Source organism: Leptinotarsa decemlineata, unplaced genomic scaffold, assembly GCF_025532065.1.
Source record: "Leptinotarsa decemlineata unplaced genomic scaffold, Ldec_3_MD MMD2_tig00026299_RagTag_RagTag, whole genome shotgun sequence".
In the NCBI taxonomy this organism is placed as follows: Eukaryota; Metazoa; Arthropoda; class Insecta; order Coleoptera; family Chrysomelidae; genus Leptinotarsa; species Leptinotarsa decemlineata.
In genome coordinates this window covers 8032054-8056594 of record NW_027412676.1, presented here as the reverse complement: position 1 = coordinate 8056594, position 24541 = coordinate 8032054, and the positions used below count along the sequence as shown (strand labels likewise).

General features: G+C 33.9%; 1 protein-coding gene across 3 annotated transcripts in view; it reads left to right on the top strand.

Moving 5' to 3' along the window:
* Positions 1-24541, top strand: part of LOC111507735 (multiple PDZ domain protein) — a 463358-nt gene that overhangs the window by 23747 nt on the left and 415070 nt on the right. For all 3 annotated transcript variants that reach the window (XM_074180506.1, XM_074180505.1, XM_074180503.1), the window contains exon 3: positions 20273-20431. In XM_074180506.1, the coding sequence (XP_074036607.1) occupies positions 20273-20431 (159 nt within the window). The remainder of the gene's footprint in view (positions 1-20272; positions 20432-24541) is intronic.

Genomic DNA, 24541 nt, shown 5'->3' with positions numbered 1-24541 from the left:
CTCATCAAAAATGAGTCGTGGTTACTGTATTGAGTCAGCGGTTAGTGTAATTCACAATAACTTTCTGCAACCGGGTCCAATTTTAGGGGTAAATCAACGAAATGCACCAGAAATTGTGCCAGTAGCAGCCGGCATTGATCAACAGGAGGGGTACGATCCTGCTTCACAACAACGGTCGTCCGCACATTTCACACATCACCATCCAAAAATAATACGAACTGAGCATCGAAATCACTCACCATACTATCACCTTTTCAAGCAGTTCAGTAAATTATTCACCGGTAGAACCTTCGTTAATCAGAACCAGGTAAAAACGGCCTTCGTCGATCCATCGAATCCCGTGTACACAGTTTTTATACTGACAGAATTATTCGACTTGTGTTACGTTGGTGCTAATTTCGAATAAATTAAATGAGTATTCAATGATATATTACAGTTTGAAGTAGACTCATGAAAACATAAAAACAGACAAACTCAAATATATCTATCCAGAAAGTAATTATTTATAATTTATTTTGAATAACTGTTTCAATTGTTGAAATTTACGTATTGCGATCAACTGATCACGAACTCGGAATTTAAAAATAATATGTGGAAAATGGTGGAAAATGAAAATGAAAGAATTAATTGATGTCAATTCAAGGTGTGGGAAAGAAATAACATGAATTTTAGGGATGGAAAACGATATTTCACCAAAACTGGGTCACGTATTGGAAAACGTTCGGATTTTTCTCTCTGTCAAAAATCCATAACTTTGAAATACACCTACCTTATTTTATTTTAAATAAGCTATAATTTGTTGAATCAAAGTATTCAACATTTTGTTTTGTTGTTAAATCTAAAAATCCCCATCCTCATAATTTTCACAACTTACAGTAGTTGCCTTCTCTCATTTCAGCCTGATGTGAAACAAAAGATATTTGATTGTTTTTTACATTTTCTGGCAATTTTATCCACTATCTGAAAGATGTGTCAACAAAAAATACTACCAAACAGTCAGACCTTTTAGTTTGAACATGAAAATGAGTGAAATGAAAAATAGTGTTTGAAAATCCGATTAATATCTGTTTTTCCGTTAACCAGCTGTCGCCTTCCTACGAACAACAACCCTCAGAAGTTGAAACTTGTGTGAGCTGAGGATTAACGAGGTCTTTCCTTTTTAACGTGTGATTCCTAACACGGAATGTAAATAAATAATTGGTATTTTCGGGATATGAAAAGTGAGAAATTTCATGAAAAAGAAATAGTTTTCGTAAAAAAAATTAAATTGAAGAAGTATATTTTTAGAAGAAATTAGTTTTTGGAAAGAAAGGTTTTCGTTTTCTACTTCTACATCTTCATACAAAACTGAGGAAAACTGATAATGAAATCAATTGCTTTCTTTCTTCGAAAGTTTTTCTCATTTTGTGTATAAAGATAGAGAAATAGACAGCCAGAACCTTTCTTCCCAAAATAAAATATTGTTTTGGGAAAAATTTGAAAATCACCTGAAAGTTCAGCCCGTATTTTTCCTTTCTATTTGAATCGAAATTCATTCATTCTGTTATAGTTCATTCTTTCTGTTATAGTCACAGTATTTCCTCTTCATTACAACAACTTTCGTGCTATATCAGTTTTTATGATTTTTTTTCTACTTTTTTCTATTGATATGTTACTGTCAACACTCGAGCGTGCGGAGCTTCTGCCATAACGATCACTATCTAACAGCGTCAACAAAAGAGCATCGAAACTATTTGACACTCCAAAAAGAAGCATCGCGTTTTACCTAAAGAAATGCATTATGCTACCTGAAATGTGTGTTTTATCGAGAAACTACGAAACAAGATGTTCTTAGTGTTGTGCAATATGCTGATAAATATATGTAAATCGTCTATATCGGAATCGATTAGGTGAGATTTCAATATGTACCTATTATTAAGAACAGCAGAGTATTCAAAACAAGTTTGATCTAAAAATAATCTAAAAATTTTCAACAGAGCGTATACAGATTACAGCTTTCATGAAAAATGTCCACAAGAGTAAAATAATTATAGTTTATCAAGGAAATGTAACAGTTTCAGGAAGTTTTGTATTATTACGTATACTGTCAGATAATCCACTATCTACGGAAGGGCAGAAGGGCAATATATTTTTATAATAAATTGATGTATGTAGCCGTCACTACGTGGTAGAAAATCATCTATGTTTTTCACCACTTTTATTCGTAACTAACGTTACTACAGGTCCGTCCTAGTTAGTTACATACAAAGTTTTATTTCTCTTTTCTTCATTGTACTTTTATAATTTGTTTCTTGGAAATTTCCACTTCAATCTCGAAATTTCCAGTTTGAAGTCAAAATTTCAATTATTGTAAATCTAAGATGGCCGTAGCTACAAAATGGCGAATTACATATTAACTTGTAATAGTGAGACACTAAATGAATTGAAAAGAATAAGAAGAATTGAGTACCAAAATTAGAAATTAAAAATAAAATGAGTACAAAAAATTTCATGTTGAACGATGATATTAAAAAAAAAGATGTAGATAAGGTACTAAAAACCAAAAAATAAGTCGGAAGGTCGTAGGTAGCCGTCATCACATCACTCTCCTCACCAACCTATGGATTTGATCATGGTTAAAACAATAATAAAATCGTTGGGCGTAGTATTTACATATTCTATCTGATCAATAACGTATGATGACTGCTACCTAGGACCTTCCGAATTATTTTTCATTTTTTAGTGCAATATCTACAACACTATTATTTTTTTTCAGTAAAACCGTTTAACATAAAAGTAATTATTGAGGATATTTCTTAAAATTTATAATATCTGCAATACACGAACCTCTCTATTTACTTTCAAACTATTCGTTTGAGCAACTTGGCACAGATCGTAAAGTACCCTGCGTGAAATTATGAATCGAATACACCTCAGCCATATTTTTATATGAAGACGACAGAGCCGTCGCCATGGGGGGAGCCTCCCCCCCTACTTTTTCGACTTGGGGAGAAAGTTGGTAAATTTTGGGCCGTGAAGATAGAAAAAAATAATAGTAAAAAAATGAATGAGAATTAAAAAAATAAAAATGAGAGAAAAGAAAGGGAGAGGAAATAAGAAAAGGGAAAGAACCGGGAGAAGGTTGGGATTTCCTAACATGCATGCCTTGAAGATCCCATACTTTGAAATTCTGAGTTGTTTGAAAACTTCAAAAAAGTTTAATTTCTCTTAAGTAAGAGAATAGTCCTGAACAGTCCACAAATTTTGAAGTGACAATTTTACAAAATTCCCAACTTTTCGCTGTTTTTTCGACTTAGAAAAGTTGTGGAATTTCGGGCCGTGAAAATAGAAAAACTAATAGTAGAAAACAATAAGCACAATATTATTTAAGTGCTGTTTCCTTTAATTTGTATTGAATATTCCTATACATGGTGGATATGGTGGAAGACCAAGGACCTTGGTCCAAAGTAGAATAATTCCCATTATTATTTATATAATTACCAAAATTTATTTTTGTTTGTGCATACCCTAACGGGCATAAGCATTCAGCCAATCTTTGGATAGCTAAGTAAGGAAATCAATATATTATAGTAGTAACTAATCCCTCGGCTTTCATTTTTTTCGAAAGTTGCAAAATTTTGCTGGTGGAGTTGGGAAAATTTGAATTCCTTCCCCACTTGGTATTTCTTTTCGCTACGGCCCTGGAAGACGAACTCAAATTTTGCGAAATTCCGCTTGTGAACTAGACTATAGTTGATGAGCACAGTTGTTGGCACAGTATAAGGCATATTATAAGACAAAATTTCCTCCTTCATTTCTTGCTGGAACCGTTGAAAATAATATAAGCACAATACGTCGAAAAACTTTTGTTCCACTCAAAAAGTCAAATAAACCTATCGAGCACTTTATACACAAAAAACACGAATCAGTATATTTTCCAGCTCACTACTCACTTGAAAATTCAATGTACATAATTCTGAAACATAATTTGGGATCACTTCACGTAAAACTAATTTTCATGTGAAGGTATAATCACGGAATTATATTATAAATCAAGTACAACACGTTCTGAATTTTAATATACACCTATATAGCGTAGTCCTGATTAATGACTCTATTATGAATTAGTTCACTCATTTCGTATGCCGTACCATGAAAGTGAACATTCGTTTTGACTAAGTACCTTATTAAATTTCCAAAATAAAGAAAAATGTATGTGATAGTACAGACTGTAATAAATCGACGGATGTAACCGTTACTACGAGGTAGGAGATCATCATGAAAAATAAGAAATAAAACTTTCTTTGTTTTTTTACCACTTTTATTCGTAACTAACGTTACTTTCTTCTTAGTCACTCTTGGTTGAACCATAAGTTTTGCGATACTTTCCTGTATGTGGCTTGTCTAGCTGTACTTGCTTCTTTCAATAAATTGACGGATGTTACTACGTGGTAGAAGATCATCATGAATAAATATAGTTTAAAAAACTAAAAAACACGCTTTTAAAGAACATCGAACTGAAAAGTTGAAAATAATTTCTTTCAAATGGACATATTTAAAAAAATATGTTTAACTTTTTAGTTCGATGTTCTTTAAAAGCGTGTTTTTTAGTTTTTTAAACTATATTTATTTTTCATTGTTTAGTTTCGTATGCTATGAAAGCGTGTTTTTAGTCTTTTGAACTATATTTATTTCATCTAAACTTTGGGATCAATCAGCCGTATATTGTTTAGAAAAATTGCCATTGATCCTTTTCGTTTCCGGAGAAGGAGCCTGAAAATCAGCTACCAAGCCCAAGGCAGCAGGCGCGCAAAGTAGGGTTACAAATAAGGCAGCAGGCGCGCGAGTTAATGAAAAAACTTTTCTCAAATGAAGATATACATGTGAAGTGAGTTCGAATTATATCAGGGAGGTTACGTACAGCGCCGTCTGCCCGCGAAAAGATCAAGCTTTAATGTCGATATATCAAGGAGGTACATACAGCGCCATGTGCCCACAAATAGATCAAGCAATAATGTCGATATATCAAGGTTACGTACAGCGCCATCTTCCCGTGAATAGATCAAGCAATAATGTCGATATATTCGTGTTATATATAGCGTGTTGAAATTAATAAAAAATCAAAATGAGAAATGAAACTTTCTATATTTTTTCACCACTTTTATTTGTAACTAACGTTAGAGTTTATTGTGTTAATTTGAAAATGTCCTTATAGAAAGAAACTTCAGTAATGTTGGTAACAAATAAAAGTGGTAAAATACATAGAAAGTTTCATTTCTCATTATTCAGACTGGGATATTTCATCCAAGTTAGTAGTTGTAGTAGTAGTATTATTATTTCCTTTTTTGTCATAGATATCATACTTAACCTAATACCTAAAGTAAACTACAAAAAATCACACGAATGATTGGAACATTTATCATAAAACTTGAATAGATTGTAAATACCATTCTCTAATACAAAATTTTGTATTTTTTTTCTGAATTTCCTAATGTTTTTCTGGCTGTGCTTTATATAGCATGGTAATTTATTGAATATTTTCATGCCTAAGTACAAATGAGCATTTGCTAAAATATTGTATTTACAGATTGGTACATAATAATAATAATATTCATTTTGTCTCGTGTCTCTGAAGTGAATATTTTGTGTCAATTCGTGTTTGTTTTCAAAACATTTCCAAAATTGAAAGAGATTGCATAGATAAAACCCCTATTATTCGAATCAACTTCTTGTGAGCTATGAAAACATCAGAAAATAATGTGGAATAACTCCAAAGGCATACAGGGTGTTTCAAATTCGATCCTCACCATTGGGATCTCGGAAACTATGAGGGATACGAAGATGGCTGAATTGGGACCAAGTTGTGCATTTACCGGACTAACAATATGATGTTGGAGAAGTTCTGAAATTCGGAAATATCCGGAGATACCAGAAAAAACAGAAATTTCGGAATATGGTTTTTAATTTTTTTTTGACCCCATTTTTCGAAGGATTCGAAAATAAATTGCACTTCCACATTGCAACTTTTTCCCTGCTACATAATGATGTTTTCAGATTTGCTATTCGACGTTTCGTCTTCCGGCAATCATCATCAACTTGATTTTTTCTTATAGGCGCTACATTGGATTATTTCTGTTTTGAATAGAACCAGATTTCACCTTTTCAATGATGTATCATAAGTTATCATTCTTTTTCGAAAAATTAGAGATACTGAAAAAAATTAATTCTTATCATAATAGGCTTTGACTTTCAATTTGTTACACCCAATGACCTTTTGTAATTGTACAAGTCATTGAACTTTTGGCAAAAAATGGCTTTCACGAATGAAGAAAAAAGAGATATAATAAAAATTTATTACAAATTCGATAGACACAGTGTTAGAACATGCATTTAAACGTGTATCCCGAAAGACGACAACTACATCGAACTATGTTCAAGTTATTGGATCAAAATCTCACCGAGTTTCGTTCATTTGAAAAGCCGATAAAAAAATACGGAGACAGAATCAACAATTGAAATTTGATAAATGAGGTGTGTATGAGGTAAATTAGACATTGTGTCCTTTTCAATGAAAATAGAACTTTGAAAAAATAACAATAATTAACTAAAATGTAACTACAAAAGTAAATCACAGCAAATGCTCAAAGTGCTGGCCTTGTTCATGATAACATAACTGTGCCCTTCTTCGAATATTATTCACTGAACGATTAATGTCCCTCCTCTTCAATTTTTCGAACTCTCTGTGTTGAAGGTCCTCAATATTTTGATATTCTCCCCTGACCATAAACTCTATTCTTAAGTGTGCCCCATAAGAATGTATCCATAACACTCAAGTCTGGAGACCTTGCTGGCCACTTCACCGGTTCATTTTTCCCTATCCCTTTGTCACCAAAGCTTTCACCCGGTAATTAGATAATCGTCTAGTAGTGTGCGGTGGAGCACCATCATGTTGGCACTAGATAGTGTTATAGTTAGCCAAAGGTAGACCATCCAAATAGTCTTCGAAAATCGACAGTGAAAACTTGTCATAGGTTTGTCCATTCAGAATTCCGTCAAATAAATTGGGAACCAGAATTCGATCTTTGTAAATTTCTGCCGCACGTTAATACTGAATCGCACTTGAGGTCATATTTCTCGGAACTGCCTGGGTTTGTTCATTCTCAAAATGTGTTTGTTATTTCAGTTGAATATTCCACAATTCGTGAAAGTGCTTTCATCTGTCCAAATTACATTTTCTAGGAAAACAGGAAAATCAGGTATATTTATTAGCTAATTAAAAAATTCTAATCGCCTTTCGGGATCACTTGGATGCAATTTGTGAGATAGTTTGTAACATTTTAAACCGTTTTTTTATGTCTCCAAGCATATGTATGACAAATATTCATTTCGGAGAAAATTTGACGTGTAGATTTGCCCGGGTTCATGTTTATCTGCAAATTATTTATTTTTATTGAAAAGGTTTAACTAACCTTATACAAACCTCATTTATCAATTTTTTTTTAGTTTCCTGGTCCATTTTGTCTCCGTATTTTTTCCTCGGCTATCCAAATGAACCAAACTCGGTGAGATTTTGATCCAATAACTTGAACATAGTTCGATGTGATTTTCGTCTTTCAGGATACAAGTTTGAATACATTTTCGATGTCCTAATACTGTTTCTATGGTATTTGGAATAGATTTGTATCATATCTCTTTTCTCTTCATTCGTGTAAGTCATTTTTTGCCAAAAATTCGATCACTTGTACAATAACAAAATGTCATTTAGTGTAACAAATTGAAAGTCAAATTTAGAAACATCAAAGTCAAAGCCTATTATAATAAGAATTATTTTTTTTCAATATCTCCAATTTTTCAAAAAAAAATATAACTTATGATATATCATTGAAAAGGTGAAATCTGGTTATATTCAAAACAGAAAAAATCCAATGAAGCGCCTATAAGAAAAAATAATGATGATGGTGGCCGGAAGACGAAACGTCATGTAACAAATCTGAAAACACCATTATATAGCAGGGAAAAGTGGCAATATGGAAGTGCAATTTATTTTCAAATCTTTCAAAAAATTAAGCCAGAAAAAATAAAATCCATTTTCCGAAATTTCTGTGTTTTCCGGATATTTCCAGGTATCTCCGGTTATACTCGGAATTTCAGAACTTTCTCAACGGAATATTGTTAGTCAGGTAATAGCGCGTCTTTGCCCCAATTCAACCATCTTCGTATCTCTCATAGTTTCCAAGATCCCAATGGTGTGGATCGAATTTGAAACATCCTGTGTACCATATCTGAGACAATAATTTGAAAAGCTATGATACAGTGAGAGCAACTGATTTTTCTGTAAAATAGGCTTCAAAGGCCTAAACATGTATGCAAGAAAACTGCGATCTGACAATGAATTTTCCAAGTGAGGTTTTTGTCCATAGTTATTCCCAGGAATTTCGTTGAGTCAACATCTTTTTGAGTCAAACTATCTATTTGTTTCGCCCAGCCGAAGGCATTTCCTCGATTTCCGTAATTATACATTTTCGATAGCAACTTAGCATGATCGACCTAGTCGAATGTTCTATAACTGAGTTAGCAAAAGATTCCAGCAGGGCATTAGCCTGCCTCGATCAACTTTTTGAATTTGAAGTAGGGGTGAATTCGTGGATCTGTTCGGTCTAGAAAGCTTATTTCAAATATCTTTGAAAAACGAGTATCATAGTTCTCTAATTTTTGCCTATCTGATTTTTTGTGAAGTGGAACAACCTTACCAGTCTTCAGTTTATTTGGAAATATTCCGGTTTTGAGGGACATGTTTACAAGAAAGGTGATTGGTTCAATGATATAGTCTATTCTTTTTTATCAACTTTCGATTTCATCGAAACCACATGATTTTTTTTTTCAGTTTTGGTTAGAGGAGTGAGAGCATTTCGTTTCCTACGAATGGTCTCTGAAATATGGTGTGTTCATGAATCTTCATGAAACTGCGATACATGAGCATGATCTTGAAGCATGTGGATTTTTTGTATCAATTTCTCTGCTGATATTATGAATAACAAATAGTTCAAATGGTTTCTATTATGAATAATTCAAAAATTTTATGTTGAATTTGCTGTTATTTCATTGTATTTTCATTGGATTGAAGTACATGTTGATAGACAACCAAAAATTTCATCGTCCCAGACATGTACGGTAAAATCTAAAATTGATGATGTTGACATTGTAATGAATCTGAAGCCGGCCCCGACCGATATCTCAGCGAGCAAACGCATGACTCATCGGGAATGCACTCGATAAGCCATCGCAAATAATCTAGGCCTGTGCCGAAATCCCTAGAGAGATCCGGAGCATTCGTAGACGATATAAAAAGGCCACTTTCCGTCCCGAGCAGTAGTCTGTACCTAGAATTCGAACTGTAAAGATAAATTAAGCGCTAGTTGCTAAGTGTTGTACATAAATTAGTTGTGATTGTGAAATATTGTTAAAAATAAATTTGTTTAAGACATTTAATTCTTTAATTCGTTACAATATGATTCATATGTGAAATGGCTTTCATGTACATTCATATACAAGATTATGAATACATAATCAAAATATACACTTACTCTATAAAGATAGCATCACTGACGTCGAAACACTCGGAAATATCAAAACAGATTCTCCAAATTAGGAAAGAATAACAAAATAATGGAACCGAACGGGTTGTTTTCCCTGTAGATATCTTGTAACATAAAATCGCGGCATCAAGGAAACCCATCACTTTGAGTTAGGTACGTGTAACGTTTCCTTCCTGTCTAGTAGCGTATTTCTCCCGTCCCGCTGTGACAAGAGTTACTCGACAGGGAAGCATTTTCTTCCATAAATCGAGGTCAATGAATTTCAGTAGTAGCGTGAGGCCCCACAGAAACACAAATAAGGAAACTGAGAAATAAGAAAATAATGAAATTTTTGAATGCGCTTTGGGAATACTAATCGTATTTTAGGCAGGCCCATATTTCTTGTATAATGTAATTTTGAAGGGATTTGTGAGGGAATGTGATTGCACCAAGGAATTGGAGTTATCTTAGTCCTTTTGGTGTTTCACTTTCTGAAAGAGTAAAATAGTACATTACTGACTTAACTGATTTGAAAAATAGTTTTTTGAATTAGAACATTTTTGAAAGTCAATACAGAGTATTAGAACTATTTGAGAACAGAACGACAGCGGAGAAAAGTGGTCATGAAGTAACGACTTTCAAAGCACCAAACGAAGCTATTTAGAATACTAGAACAAAACTATACCAAGAAAAATTCGTACGAAAACAAGAAGCCATTACTTACATCGTGTCAAAGTTATCTCAAAATATTTCCATTCAGACTTTCGAATTACATTAGATTTGGTCAACTTAGTTTTCTCAGAATAATCCAGATGTCCGAGGTGAGTTCCAAAACATTCATTTCACAACGACCTAATCACCTATCTAAGCATCATTCAAAAAAGTTTTTGGTCCAAGTAATGAAGAATCAATCGCAAGCCAAAATAAGTTCGAAACTCTCTAGAATTACAAAATCGATTGATGTCCCTAGTAGTTGATGGATTATGTTTGATGACTGAAAGCTTTTATTACTCTGAAGAAGCAGCGTTTCCTTTAAGCACGTGTGATTAAAGAAAACATCACACCATTAGTTTGGAGTCAGTAAAGCGAAAACGTACTTATGATTTTCTCCAAAACATCCCAATCGATAATGAATACCTCATCAAACGATCATGGCTAGTTTTCAATGATTTACAACTGAAGAAAATCAGAGTCGGAAGAAATAGATGCTGCATTCAATCTGAAACTACCCGCCTCCCAAAAATATTATAATAGATCCAAATATCTAGTACAATATAATAGTGGGCACAAAATTTTCAGAAATATCATTGCATTAACGTATTCCAAAAACACTTTATTGTGAGATTTTCACTAAATTGTTTTACAAAAACGCAACACGTGTTTCGCCATACAATGGCTTCATCTGGCGTGTCTTTCAACTAATTCTACACATTCAATACTAAATATATATATATATAGTTTATGGAGTACCTGAAATCAAAGTACCTGTAAACGAAGTACCTGAATTTTAAGTAGCTGATATTTTACCTGAGTTTCTAACGAATTGAATTACCTGCACTTATGTTCCATTTTCACATTTGAAAAAATATATTCAGTAACGGAGAGTTATTGAGTTCTAATTGATCATTCAGTAAATTACCCGAATTCCTGAATCTATTGATTTCTAAACATTCTAGAAGATTAAGTTTCAAACTCTACTCTTCTCTTCTAAATGTAACACCTCGTACTCATGATTGAACTCATGTTCTTCTGCTAAAAGATGGTTTGCAAATGTGGAATTGGTCTTTCTATTTACAAAACTACTCCTATGTTCTTTAATTCGTTGGAAAAATGTTCTTCCTGTTTGGCCAATACACAGTTTTGGACAAGAGCCACAAGTCAGCTTATATACTCCTGATCTATCCGACACCAAAGTTTTGTCCTTATTGTTTTTGATAAATTTACTTAGGTTATTATTCGTTCTATAAGCTACGTTTACGCCTTCTTTCTTCAAAAAACGGGCAATATTCCTGTTTGGTTCCCCCACATATGTCAATGTCTTATAACTAACGTTATCGCATCTTGAATATGGGTAGACCAGATACATGGCTTGCTTTTGTCGTTTTTTGGAAAGAATGGAGCTTACAATATCTACCTTATAACCGTTATTAATCGCGATTTGTTTGATCAAATTCAGCTCTTTCTGGAAATCCCTATCAGACAGTGGAATATTCAATAATCTGTGAAGCATACTATTGAATGCAGCAACTTTATGCTGGTACGGGTGTGTGGAGGAATTATGTATGATAATGTCCGTGTACGATGGTTTGTGGAAAATTGCAAACTCATGTTTATTATTATTTTACGTAATGGTTAAGTCCAGGTAATTTATTGAATTATTTACCTCCCTCTCAGTGGTGAATTTTATTGACGGGTGGATGGAATTGGCATATTCAATGAACTTGCCATTGCATTAAAACGAAAACATTGTTGTCAAGAGTTTGATTCTATAAATTTAATCATCATTTTCTCTCATCTGTTATAGAATAGTTGAAATCAAGATCCCTAAAATGTGTCATCGCTTGAGCAATTCTTCACAAAGGAATAAATCAATAAGTAGTTGGTCTATAACCGTTGAAGAATAACAAGAACAACAAGAATAACAATATACTGGGGTCGATTGACCTAGAACTCATCTTATTTTCTTTCAAATCAACGATAGGTATTGCAGAATCATATCAATCAGTTCGATATGAGTAAACGAAGTTGACAATTTACATTTTTATTAGTTCGGACTTTGTTTAAAACTACCTACTTAACTGAATCTCAGGGTACTGGGAATTTTAATCGCAGATCTCCAATAACAAATTTGAATCAAACACTACTACACTCAATCCTCAACCTAAATAGGTAGTTGGCTAGAATATTCTATTTCCTTTATTGTCAAAGTTTTATTTTATCAAACTTGAATTTTTTGTGAGTCCAATTTTCGTTCCTAAATAATGTTGATACTTCAGGAAAAATTGAAATTATTATATTATGTGGTGAAAATACACCGTACCGATAAATTGCTAATATTTTGAATGAGCAACATCCATGAAGAAACATTCAAATCAGTACTGTGTCAAATATGATGGCAAAATTTGAGCAAAGTGGTTTCATAGAAAATATTTTTTTAAAACACACGTGCCGTGTAGACACAATGAAGATGAGCAATTCAATGTTCATTTGAAATTGTCGAATCGAAAATGAAAAGTATTGGAACATTTTTATTAAAGAATAAATTCTGTGCTCACAAACCCAAATTCAGGAATACTCAAATACCCCAACACGTATTTCCCTATAACCTTCTCAAACATTTTCATATAGACTGAATTGTGACGTTCTACCTAAGTAGTGACTAATTACTTAGGTAATTACTTAGTAATGGCTAATTACTTAGGTAGAAGGTCACTAATTAGGTATCAACTAATTGACATTTTTTGAACATTATGAAAGGACATTTAACCAACTTGTTAAATGGAAATGTATAATTTGTGCTTTATATTATGACAATTTGAATCATGACTACTCAATGACTTACAATTTACCTGTAGAGTATAGGTAAAAACTGATTGAAAATTTAAATGTCATGAAAGAAAATTCCATGCATTCATTAATTGAACATGTAATAAACTCACTATAAATTTCCATGTTCAATTATATTTGTTCATTGAGTAAATTATCAGAATTCTCAAATCTATTGATTTCTGAGTATTCCAAAAGATTGATTTTCAAAACGTTCTCTTCCAAATGTAATACTTCATAGTCATGGTTAAATGCATGCTCTTCTGTCAAGAATTGGTATTGATATTCAAAACACTTTTCTTTGGAAAAAGTTTCTCCTCGTTTGGCCAATATAAAATTTTTTACAAGAACCACAAGTCAACTTATATACTCCTCATCTATCCAACACTGATATTTTGTCCTCATTGTCGTCAATAAATTGGCTTAAGTTATTATTTGTCCAGTAAGCGACGTCCAAGTATGTATGTTATTGTTCATTGAATGACTTGTTTCCGTAGTTTTTTGGAAAGAATGGAGTCGATGATCTCTGTATCTGTAGAGTAGGGAGGGTGAGTGTAAGCCCACGCACTTAGGCCACATGTGACCCATTGTACATCCTCCCGAGGAGTTGTCCTCCTAGGTCGTCGTCCATCCTGCCCTTTCCAGGAAGGTGGACAGGTCGCTGGGAGACATCTCCTTTATATCGGCAGGTGTAGGCCAAGACTCGCCGAACACACACTCTCTTATTGACGATAACTCCGGGCACTCGCACAGGACATGCCTGACAGTCTCATCTTCCTGTTCACACATCCTGCATAGAGGTGTGTCCGCTAGCCCCATATTATGTAGGTGTTTCCTTAGCTGACAGTGGCCAGTCAGAAATCCTACTGTAAGGCGTAGATTTTTCCTGGTCATCGCCAGATATTTCTTCGGCGCCAGCTTCCCAGGGTCGCCCAAGGTGATCCTGGCAAGATTACATCCTTTGATTTCATCCTATCTCTTTAGAGATTGAGCATGGGTGTAACTTTTGACTAGTTCCGCAATTGTCGAAGTGATCAGGCCGTGGGTGCCACTTGGTCCTAAAATTCTTAGTCCAGCCGCTTCCTTGGCTAAAGAGTCGGCAATGCGATTACCTTTACTCCTGTCGTGCCCTTTAACCCACCTCAGGATAATGTTATTATCTACCGAGGCTTTGGCTAAATCTTGGTGGCACTCTAGTGCTAGCCCTGAAGTAACACGGTGTCTGTTCAAGGCTAATAGTGCTTGTCACTCCACATCTTGAGCCTTCTTTGGTTTTTGAGCCATCTGTATAAAACCGTATTGCATTTGTAGCATCCGACTGTGTTCTGCTTAATTTGTATTTTGTGGGGTTTATTAAACACAAACCTGGGTTCAATTGCATCACTTGTTGCCTGCAGCAGAGGTTGCGCAGTAAGCGCTTCCCGCCATAGGCCCAGCCTCAATCGACCCATTCCTACTTCTAGGTTTACACCAGCCGTGTGCAATCGTACCATGGCCATTAACGCAACCTCCTTAACGTACAGATCCAGAGGGGTCAGACCCGTGATTAATTCCATTGCCGCGGTTGGTGTTGTTCTCATGGCTCCTGTGATGTTTATACGAGCCAGTCGCTGTATTTGATATAATTTTTGGATGGCCGTTGCTTGTAGAACTTTCGGTCCCCATGCAATGGCTCCATACGTTAACATAGGTCTTATTACTGTAGTGTAGATCCAGGCGACTACACGGGGTGAAAAACCCCATGCGCGTCCCACTGTCCTCTGATATTGCTCATAAGCCACGTATGCTCTTTTTGCTCTACTCTGTAGATGAGAGTTCCATTTTAGCTTCTTGTCGAGGATAATACCAAGGTATTTCACCTCTTCAGAGAAGTTTAGTTTGCTTTTGAAGATTTCGGGAGGTTTTAAGCCCGTTAAACATCTTCTCCTGGTGAAAAGGACCATCTCCTCAGTCTTCTTGGGATTGATCGACAGTGAGTGTTCCTTACACCATGTTTCTATCGATGATATCTACCTTGTAACTTTTGTTGACAGCGATTTGTTCAACAAAATCCATTCCATTTTGAAAATTACTTTTTGACAGTGGAATGCTCTGCAATAGTCTGTGAAGTACACTTTTGAAATTTACTACTTCATATAGATAGGGGTGTGTCGAGGAATCATGTATGAGAATGTTCGTATAAATTGATTTGTGGAAAATTGCAAAATCATGTTTATCATTGATTTTTGTGATAATTACGTCTAGAAAATGTATTGAATTATTCACCTCCATTTCAGTGGTGAATTAAATTGATGTGTGAATGGAATTAACAAATTCGACCCAGCTAGGTCCAATTGCCTAGCTGTACCAGTACCTTTAAACATATTACATATTTATACCAGCTTGGTAAAACTGTAGATCAACTGATTATTATGAATTTCATTTGCAAGGTTATCCATACAAGTTTCAGGTAGCGAAGGACTCTACGGGTTTACCATTCACTTCATGAACAGTAATTTTCATCAAATTGAAAATAATTTCGAGATAGAAAAATAGTGATGAGTCTACAATTTCCTATTTCCTGTTTTAGTACATAATCAACATGGTTTATGTCTAAAAGACGCTGAACCAGCTCAATTGCATAAGTCTGCAACAAAAAAGCAGTCTGGATGTTTTCAACTGTGTATTTCCTATGTATTTAGGTAATCTAAAAACCAGAACCTGACGTTCTGGAATTTTGTTGTATTATGAAAAAGGGTTTTTAGCTAACTTGAAGTCATGAGTAAATAGGTACAATTTTATTATTATTGCTGTTTTTGCATGTATGCAGGCCATAACTATCATTATTTTTTGAATAGAGAACGGCGTTGGCCTCCGAAAAAGCTCAACGTTGCCAAAAAGAATATCCTGCATGAAACATTGGTGCTTCCTCTTGAAGTTCTTCTACCACCGCTTCACCTAAAGCTGGGATTGATGAATTTATTTGTATAGTCACTTTCCACAGTTGAAAATCGCTTCAAATACTCAGAGGCAGTCATCTCAGAGGCAAAGTTAAAGGAACGGTCATGAGCCTTCTCATGACGGCTTGAATGACCTCTGAATGTATTTCAGATAAAAAATGTGTTCTGTTACGCAATAATGAATGTAAACAATTTTTTTTGAACTTTTATGTTACTCACGTTGTCAGAAAACGTGACGTTCTATGAGAAAATGAAAGTCATTTTCGGATTCAGCTCCCTCAGAAACATAAGAATTGCATAAAAAAACAAAAGAGATCGCAATATTTATTTTGCAGACGTGTGTTCTTTCAATCGGCGGAATAGAAAGTAATCAGAAAGTAATTTTCAAAAAGACGTGAATTTTGTCAAAGCAATCGCTGTCAACAACGGTTAAAAGGTGTATTATACACTATCGACACAATTCTTTCCAAAAAACTGCAGAAGCAAGCCATTTACCAGGTATGTCCCACTTCAATGAACAATAATAAGCATACTTTGGTGAGCCTATCAATAACCTCACTCGTTTTTTGGAAAGCAGAGCCTTGGATGGGGCTTGACGGACAAATAATAATTTGAGCTAATTCATTCAAAACAATTAAGACAAAACTTCAATGTCGGATAAATCCGGATACATAATTGTAATTTCATATTGGCCAAACGGACAGAACCTTTTCCCAAAGAATGAAAGAACATAGGAAGCCACTTCAAAGTCTCGATTTAGGACCTTCCCTAAGATGCGCGTGGTGGAAAACCTTTAAAAACGATCGGAGCTCAATCTTAACGACAATCTTGTAGTGTCCACTTCGGTGAAGTATAGTATGCAACAAAAGCCTGTGCTCTAAGAAAATGTCATTCGAATCGAAATTGAAACGAAAAGTTTTGTGTGGTCAAGCGAGATAAGTGAATGCTAATGCTAATGATTTCGAAAAGAGCCTTCTTCGTCGATACATGATCAATCATTACATTACCGACAAAAAATTACCACCTTACGTTGACGAAAATGGTTTCAAGGGATATTACGTGTCTTTGAGAAACTTGATGAATGAAATAGGGTTCACATGGAGGAAAACGAAAAAAAAAAAATAGAAAATGCCTAATGAAAACCAGCGATTCAGCAGTTACGAAAATATTATCTCAGAGACATGAAGAAATATCGTAAATTTCTAACAATAATTTATAAGGATGAAACATATATCTATGCTTCATATACTCGTGACAAGAGTTGGAATGATGATTAGAATGAAGGGTTGCTTGCACCAATTTCAAAAGGGCAGAGACTTATAATAATTGTGAATGCAGAACGAGAAAATGGATTTGTAAAAAAATCATATCTAAAATTCGAATCTATCACAAAATCGGGCGACTATCATAGCAAAATGAATAAGGACAATTACAAAAAGTGGTTGCAAAAAATGTGAACTCCCAATTTTTCAGGAAAAAGCGTTTTGGTTATAAACACCACATACCACATGTTCAGTATGAAAAGTGCTGAAACATGTCCTCGAGGGAAGATGAGATGAGAAAATGGTCAAGACGAAGCAACATTTATTTCCCGGATGAAATGCTAAAAATTGATCTCTACTCCATAAACAACGATTGAAGTTATATGAAATTGATAAGGTTGTGTAAAATCAAGGACATACTGTTCTCAGATTGCCTCCTTATCATCCAGATTTGAACCAAATAGAATTGGTATGGGCATCACTAAAACAATATGTGGCTGATAAAAATGTGGACTTCAATTTCAAATCCATTGAAAATTTATGTGGCGAATTATTCACTTCGTTTACACAAGAACAGTAGAACAAACATTGCGAACACGTTAAACGTTCCGAAGAATTTTATGCTTCGAAGGAACTTGCTCTTGATTTTACAATAGACAAAATTATTATAAATGTTCAAGGTAATAGTGACAACGATAGTACCAGTGAAGATAGTGATAACTCTACAAGCGATTCCGATCTGTCTGGACCTTCGTAATTTTTCGATCATTACTTCAATTAGATTTTTGTTTGGATTCATTCATCCTAATAGATATACTGTTTCCCAAGAAGTTTTCGTTTTGAAATTCAATCTTCAACCCAAATTAATTACATTTCCAGGATAAGTATTTTACCCCAATAAACCCGAAATTGACTGCAATACCGAATGCCGAGAAACAAACTCATTTGAATTAAATTACGTAAATTATCATACTAAACTAATAATTGACCATCAATTGAAAAACCTTCCATCCTTATTGCTACTTGCGGCGCGGCAAGGACTGTACTCTCAGGCAACTCTAAAACCCAAATAGGCGCATCCCGTCGCACGGTAGATTTCACCCTTTTCTATCCTAACTAATGCGTTCTCTGTTAGTAGTGTATGCAGGTGTGATATGTTACAAGTCGCTTCCTAGATTTGACAAGCTGTAGTTTCATGAATGTGAAGACCAATTCCACATTTGCAAACCATTTTCTGACTGAGGGGTATCAGTTCAACAACAACTACGGAGTATTACATTTTGAACAGTTAATTTTGAAACAATATCTTTTGCATTGGTTATGAATCAATTGATTCAAGAATTCTGATGATTCACTGAAGAGCCAAATTGATTTGAATTTTCCTTTTCTGAATATGTTTTCCATTGTGGAAATTGATAGTTAGTTTTCTACATCCTGAATTAGTTTTTACCTGTAGTCAGGTAAAATTATCAGTCATTAAGTAGTCATGATTCATACCTTCACTCAGGTAAAATTATTAGTCATCACATTAGTAGAAGGTCACATGATTCAAATTATTAATATATGAAATACACATTTAAAAGAATTTAGTCAGTATGAAAACACTTGAGAAAGTTATTGTATAGCGAAATTCGTGTTTTGTAATCGAATGTCTATATTAGTACTCACTTAAAACTAACGTTCGGTACGAAATAGTTGACAGACAAACTGTTGGGTTGTATTTCTTCAGAGAAACTATAAAAGCTGAAATCACCGAATTTTTCTAATTATATAAGTGAGTTTTTTGATGATAAAGATCTCATTATCACACAGAAATTATGTGATAATGAGATGCTTGATGCGCATCAATACACCAAACTGTGTAGCTGTGTGTAACAGTCAAGCAGTGCGTAAATTAAATCAGAGGTAGAACTTTAAGACGCAATTGGGATCATTACTAGCCATTGTGATTACCAGATTGTATGCCATTGGACTTTTTCTGTGTGGTAATGTGAAGCAGAAAGTTCATATAAGAATACCTTTCACCGAAGTTCCGAATTTGGAAAAAAAATTAAAAAGTGGTGTGGAAATGAAAAATACAATTCATAAAGAATGTCAATAAGAAAAGTATGCAGAAGACATTTCGTTTGTATTGAGCGTGAAGAATGAGATTTTTCAGAACCATTTTTTTTTGTGATATTAAATTCGGTTTAAATACCTTTTTCAGTTAAATTGTTACTTGAAATTCAACTTGGAGAGTTTTCAATTCCTCAGTAATATTCATTGAATGAAGTATTGACCTTCTATATTTTTGTAAATTTGAAACTATAACGACTTCGCAATACCTCTGTTTTATTTTTTATAGTTCCATTAATTGTTTTTTCAAATCATTTTCCAAATGATGAAAATTGTCATAGAAACTGAATGAACTGAATATATAGATTAATTGATTTATTAATTTTTTCGAAATTCTGTGGATGAATGATATTTTTAATTTTTTTTAAAGTCAATTTTGACTCGTACGGACCAACAGATAGTGACAAGAATGCATTTTTTGTTCAATCCAAAGCACAAATCATCTCCATACTCCAATTAATGCTGACAGGGTATAAGAAGTGAATTGTTCTTCTTGTTCAATTCTTAGTCGTATAAAAAAGTAATTGAACCAACACCAATTGATCGGTCACTAAATGTATCTTGAGGGATATTGGATGATATACAGAATAAAGTATGAAGGCTATAAATTAACAAACGAATGTTTGCCAGATTCTGGCCAAAACTACTGAGATATGAGATATGATGTAGTATTTGGAACGTCTGGTGGCAAATTAATCTATTGAAAACAACACATTTCCATCATCAGAACAAAAATACTGACTTTTGACATGCGTTTCGATAATCAAGTTAGCATCATCAAGAGGAGTTGCTAACTTGAGAATAATCATTTGAATTTGAAATAAAAAAATTCTGATAGTCACTGAATTGTTCACAGGACGGTCGACTCCAGAGTGGAGACCACATTCTTCAAATAGGCGAAGTTAATCTTAGGGGATTGGGTTCTGAGCAAGTTGCTTCTGTTCTGAGACAGTGTGGAGTCCACGTTCGAATGGTGGTTGCCAGGCCAGTTGAATCTGCCAACGCGGATTTTCAGGTAAAAGTACCTATATAATGAAACCTTAAACCCTGCTTGGGGTAAAATTTATGACACTGAGGGATGGGAGCAAAGTACTTCGTGTCTCATCAAAACAAGTAATTGCCTTCTTGTAACAGTATTAATTTCATTTTTGGTTATTCTTCACTACAATTAGTTACTAATTATATAAAAGATACCGAATGTATGCCAGATAATTCTACTCAATGGATTCTCCATGCAGTAACTGGCTGCGACGCCACGTCTAATACATTTTATTACATTTCTGCCATCAAGCAGGCAATCTTCTCGGTAAGAGAGCATATTTTGGTCGGATCAAGTGATGACAAATGAAAGCCAGTTCCATTATTTTCAGACCAGGTGATTGAGTTATCATAAAACTCAATTAGAATTGGGATGGGTAAGAGGGTGGCAAGAATTGCAACTCCCCCAAAGTTTTTCAAATCATCTAATGCAAATGCATCATCGGCCTTGCTACAGCTTGTGGCTGTAGAAAAACTGAGCTGAATTGTTTCGTGTGTTGTGAAAATAGTGTTGCAAAAACAGACCACAAGTTTTGACCAGGTCAGTGAGAAGAAAGATTATTTAACTGTATGGGTTCAAAATAAATACTCTATTGAGTGAATATTGTCAGCTTGTTTGTCAGAATGACCTATTGAATCGAATTTTCGTTAAAGTCTGTTTATATTCGTTCTTTGATGAAATAAATGACAATTGATCTGTTTCACGTTTTCAATCAACTTTATCACCGTTTCTCGATATTGACGGTGAAAAAAAATTGATGAATGCAATTTTCAGATGCTTCATAACTCCATGCAGAACATGTCTCCTGTGAATTTTTTTAATGAATTTGGGTAATTTGAACGAGCTAGTTTCCTGGCTTCACTTTTATTCATAACAATCATCAATGATATTTTTTCTCTATTTGCCAGATGATATCTAGCATTATTTGCTGATGACGTGATATCATTCACTTCCAATAAATCCCGCCGCGGTTTTTTTCTTCAATATGATTTTTCATTCATCACTTTGGCGCTTCCAATATTTTCATCTATATTCGTTATTTTTATAATTCAACCACGCTTTTATCTTCGAATGTTACTCGTTCCATCCTTCTCTGTTTTCATTCATCACTCTGAATTATTATCGATGACAGCCTACATAGATATCGATAATTGGCAATTATTTCAAATATCCCACGTTGGTTTCGAGGCTAAGGAAATCAATATGGGAATGATCAAAGAGTACATCTATTTATTTTTTTATATATATACATATACATATATGTATATGTGATATATATATATATATATATATATATATATATATATATATATATATATATATATATATATATCATCCAACTATTTTATATATATATATATATATATATATATATATATATATATATAAGGAGAGTAATGTCATAATACCGTATTTTTTGAAAAGTGGCCTACAGTGGTCTTTGTAACCTGCAGACGCAAAAGTACGAACCGCCTTTTTTGGAGTTTGAAGACTTTTATTGAATTGATGGAACTGCCGCACAATATTGTACCATATGCTATATGGGAGTGAAATAGTGCGTGATAGGTAAGTATTTAACAAAACTTCTTCACTCATCACTTTCCTCAGTTGTCTTAAAATAAAGACCACACTAGACAATTTAGAGCAAATTGATTCAATATGTTTTGTCCAATTTGAGGTATTATCGAGGATAACACCCAGAAATTTGGCATATTCACCCATGTAATTATTTGTTGGGAAGTTCAGACGATTTAGTCTCATTCAGCTTCAAGTAATTAGCTGTATATATTGAACAATATTTTGCATGCCAGGGAAAATTCCTCAGAGTTCTCTATTTCACGATACGATTCAATACCCTATCAATTCCGTCAAAAGTATTTTGAAATCCCGAGTCGCAGATTGTCACTGGTTTCAGATAGTCCTGTAGTACCTGCTATTCAACAAGCTACCAACCGATCCGAAAAATATTAATAGTTATGCATTTCATTCCATTCAGGAATTTTTTGATTGTGAGAATGTTTGAAACAGTTGTTTTGTCTAAGATTTTTTGTTATTTATTTTGATCAATATTTTCCCCTGTAGTCCATTAAATAAATCATCCTTTTGACATTATCCTACACTTTCACTTTACAGGCTGTTTGGAAATAAACGTGTTGTATTGTACATTACTATTTTATTGAAATGGTTCTTTCTCCTTTATTGTAGAAAACTATGAAATTCAGTAGAGAATAAAATTTGGCTAGTATGCACCGTTGAGAATGTAACTAAAAATGTATTGTATTAAATAGCTATTTATGATATGAGTATTGAAAGTAAGGTTTTATTTTGTGGGTGAAAAATTTCACGAACAAAATAAAACCTACTTTCAACAGAAATATCATACAAAGTTTTTTGTTCAACTATCCTGTTTTCATAATAAAATAGATACATTTATTAGTTCTATAAAAATACATTTTGACATCTCTTGTCAGTTAATTATTTTCATGTTATCTCTTTGCTGTGAAATGGCCATGACAGTATTGTTTACAGCTCTTGCTTTCTATTCAAAGTCACTTGCATAATGAAGAATAATAGTGAGGAATTGTGTGTTCCTGACAATATTGAAGAGGATGCAAAAAAAGCTTCAATTGAATTGTTATAAAAAAATCGGCTCAGCAGTACGACATCGCATATTCTAATTTTCTTAGCTGGTGTTCATTTAAAAACGTCGAAGGATGATATAGTCGAGTGCGCTCGTTAAAAATGGTGTTAATACAAGCAAATATTTCATTCTTAAAGTGGAAAAATGGAAGTTATAGGCCCAAAAAATCAAGAACTCTCACGTTTGAATAAGTGCCAGATAAAAAATATTTGATGATGAAATTTGCTACTAGTTTCGGAATATATGGAGCCCGCCGGCATGAAGACCATTCATCAATAGAAGATATTAAATTAATGGATAAATCATTGATTGTTCAAATTCCAAATACAAAAACGAAAATAGGTCGTTCTTTTTTCATTGTTGGAAAAAACATTGACTACTTTAATAAATACGTTGCATTACGCCCTTCTGTTATCAATCATCAACGTTTTTTCTGAAATACTCAAATTATAAATGCAGTACCAACCCAATTGGTATAAACACGTTTGAGAAAATGCCCTGAATTATTGTTGATTTTCGGAACCTCCCGGAACCGAAGGAATATACAGATCATTATTTCAGAAGTTTTTCCGCTTCTTTGCTAGCAGAATCAGGAGCAAATATAGCGGATATTAAGTAGCACGGAGGATGGAAGTCTATAACAGTAGCTGAGGGTTATATCGATCTATTTCTTATAAAAAGGCTATTACTGAAAGAATAATCCTAACAGCTAGCTCCAGCGTTACAGCATCGTCCTCTTCACTTCAAGAATTAAATGTTAATGCCCATGAAATTATCAACTCAGATAGTTCAAATATATTATAAGTCTCTTCAACATCGCCAGGATTATTATTAGCAGTTGTTCTGATTGTAATTTTCATATTAATCTTCATAAATAAGTAATAATAATGTAATTAATGTATATTTTTGTAACATAATTCGATTGTATTTATATCTATTGTTCATAATGAAACTTCCCTGAAAATTGAATAATTATGTTTTGTTTATTGCTATTTGGTCGAAAAAATACTTTTAACACTCACATTGGAAAAATGAAAGTTAAAATTTCCACCGGCTGTTATGCAGTGAGAGTTATTGCTAGAGAACTGGGAGTTGATACTGCAAAAACAGCATATCACGTTTTGGTAGAGTCTCACTTAAGGTACGGTATACCTTTTTGGGGTGTGTGTAACCTTAATTTGCTGGAGTCTGTATTTGTATTACAAAAGAGAGATATACGATACTTGTGCAAAACTAAACCTCGTGATCCAAGCAAGCAACTGGCACTCCTCAAACTGAGGAGTGCCATCGTCATGGGCATCGTCAATACCGGGCAGGCTGTCCTCGATTGAAGACAAAATGAGAAAAAACCAAGAAAGTACTTATCTATTTATTTTTTTATTTTCATGGAATTATTTTCCAGCAGCTTGACTGCATTAACCTTTCTAGATTTTATATATATATAT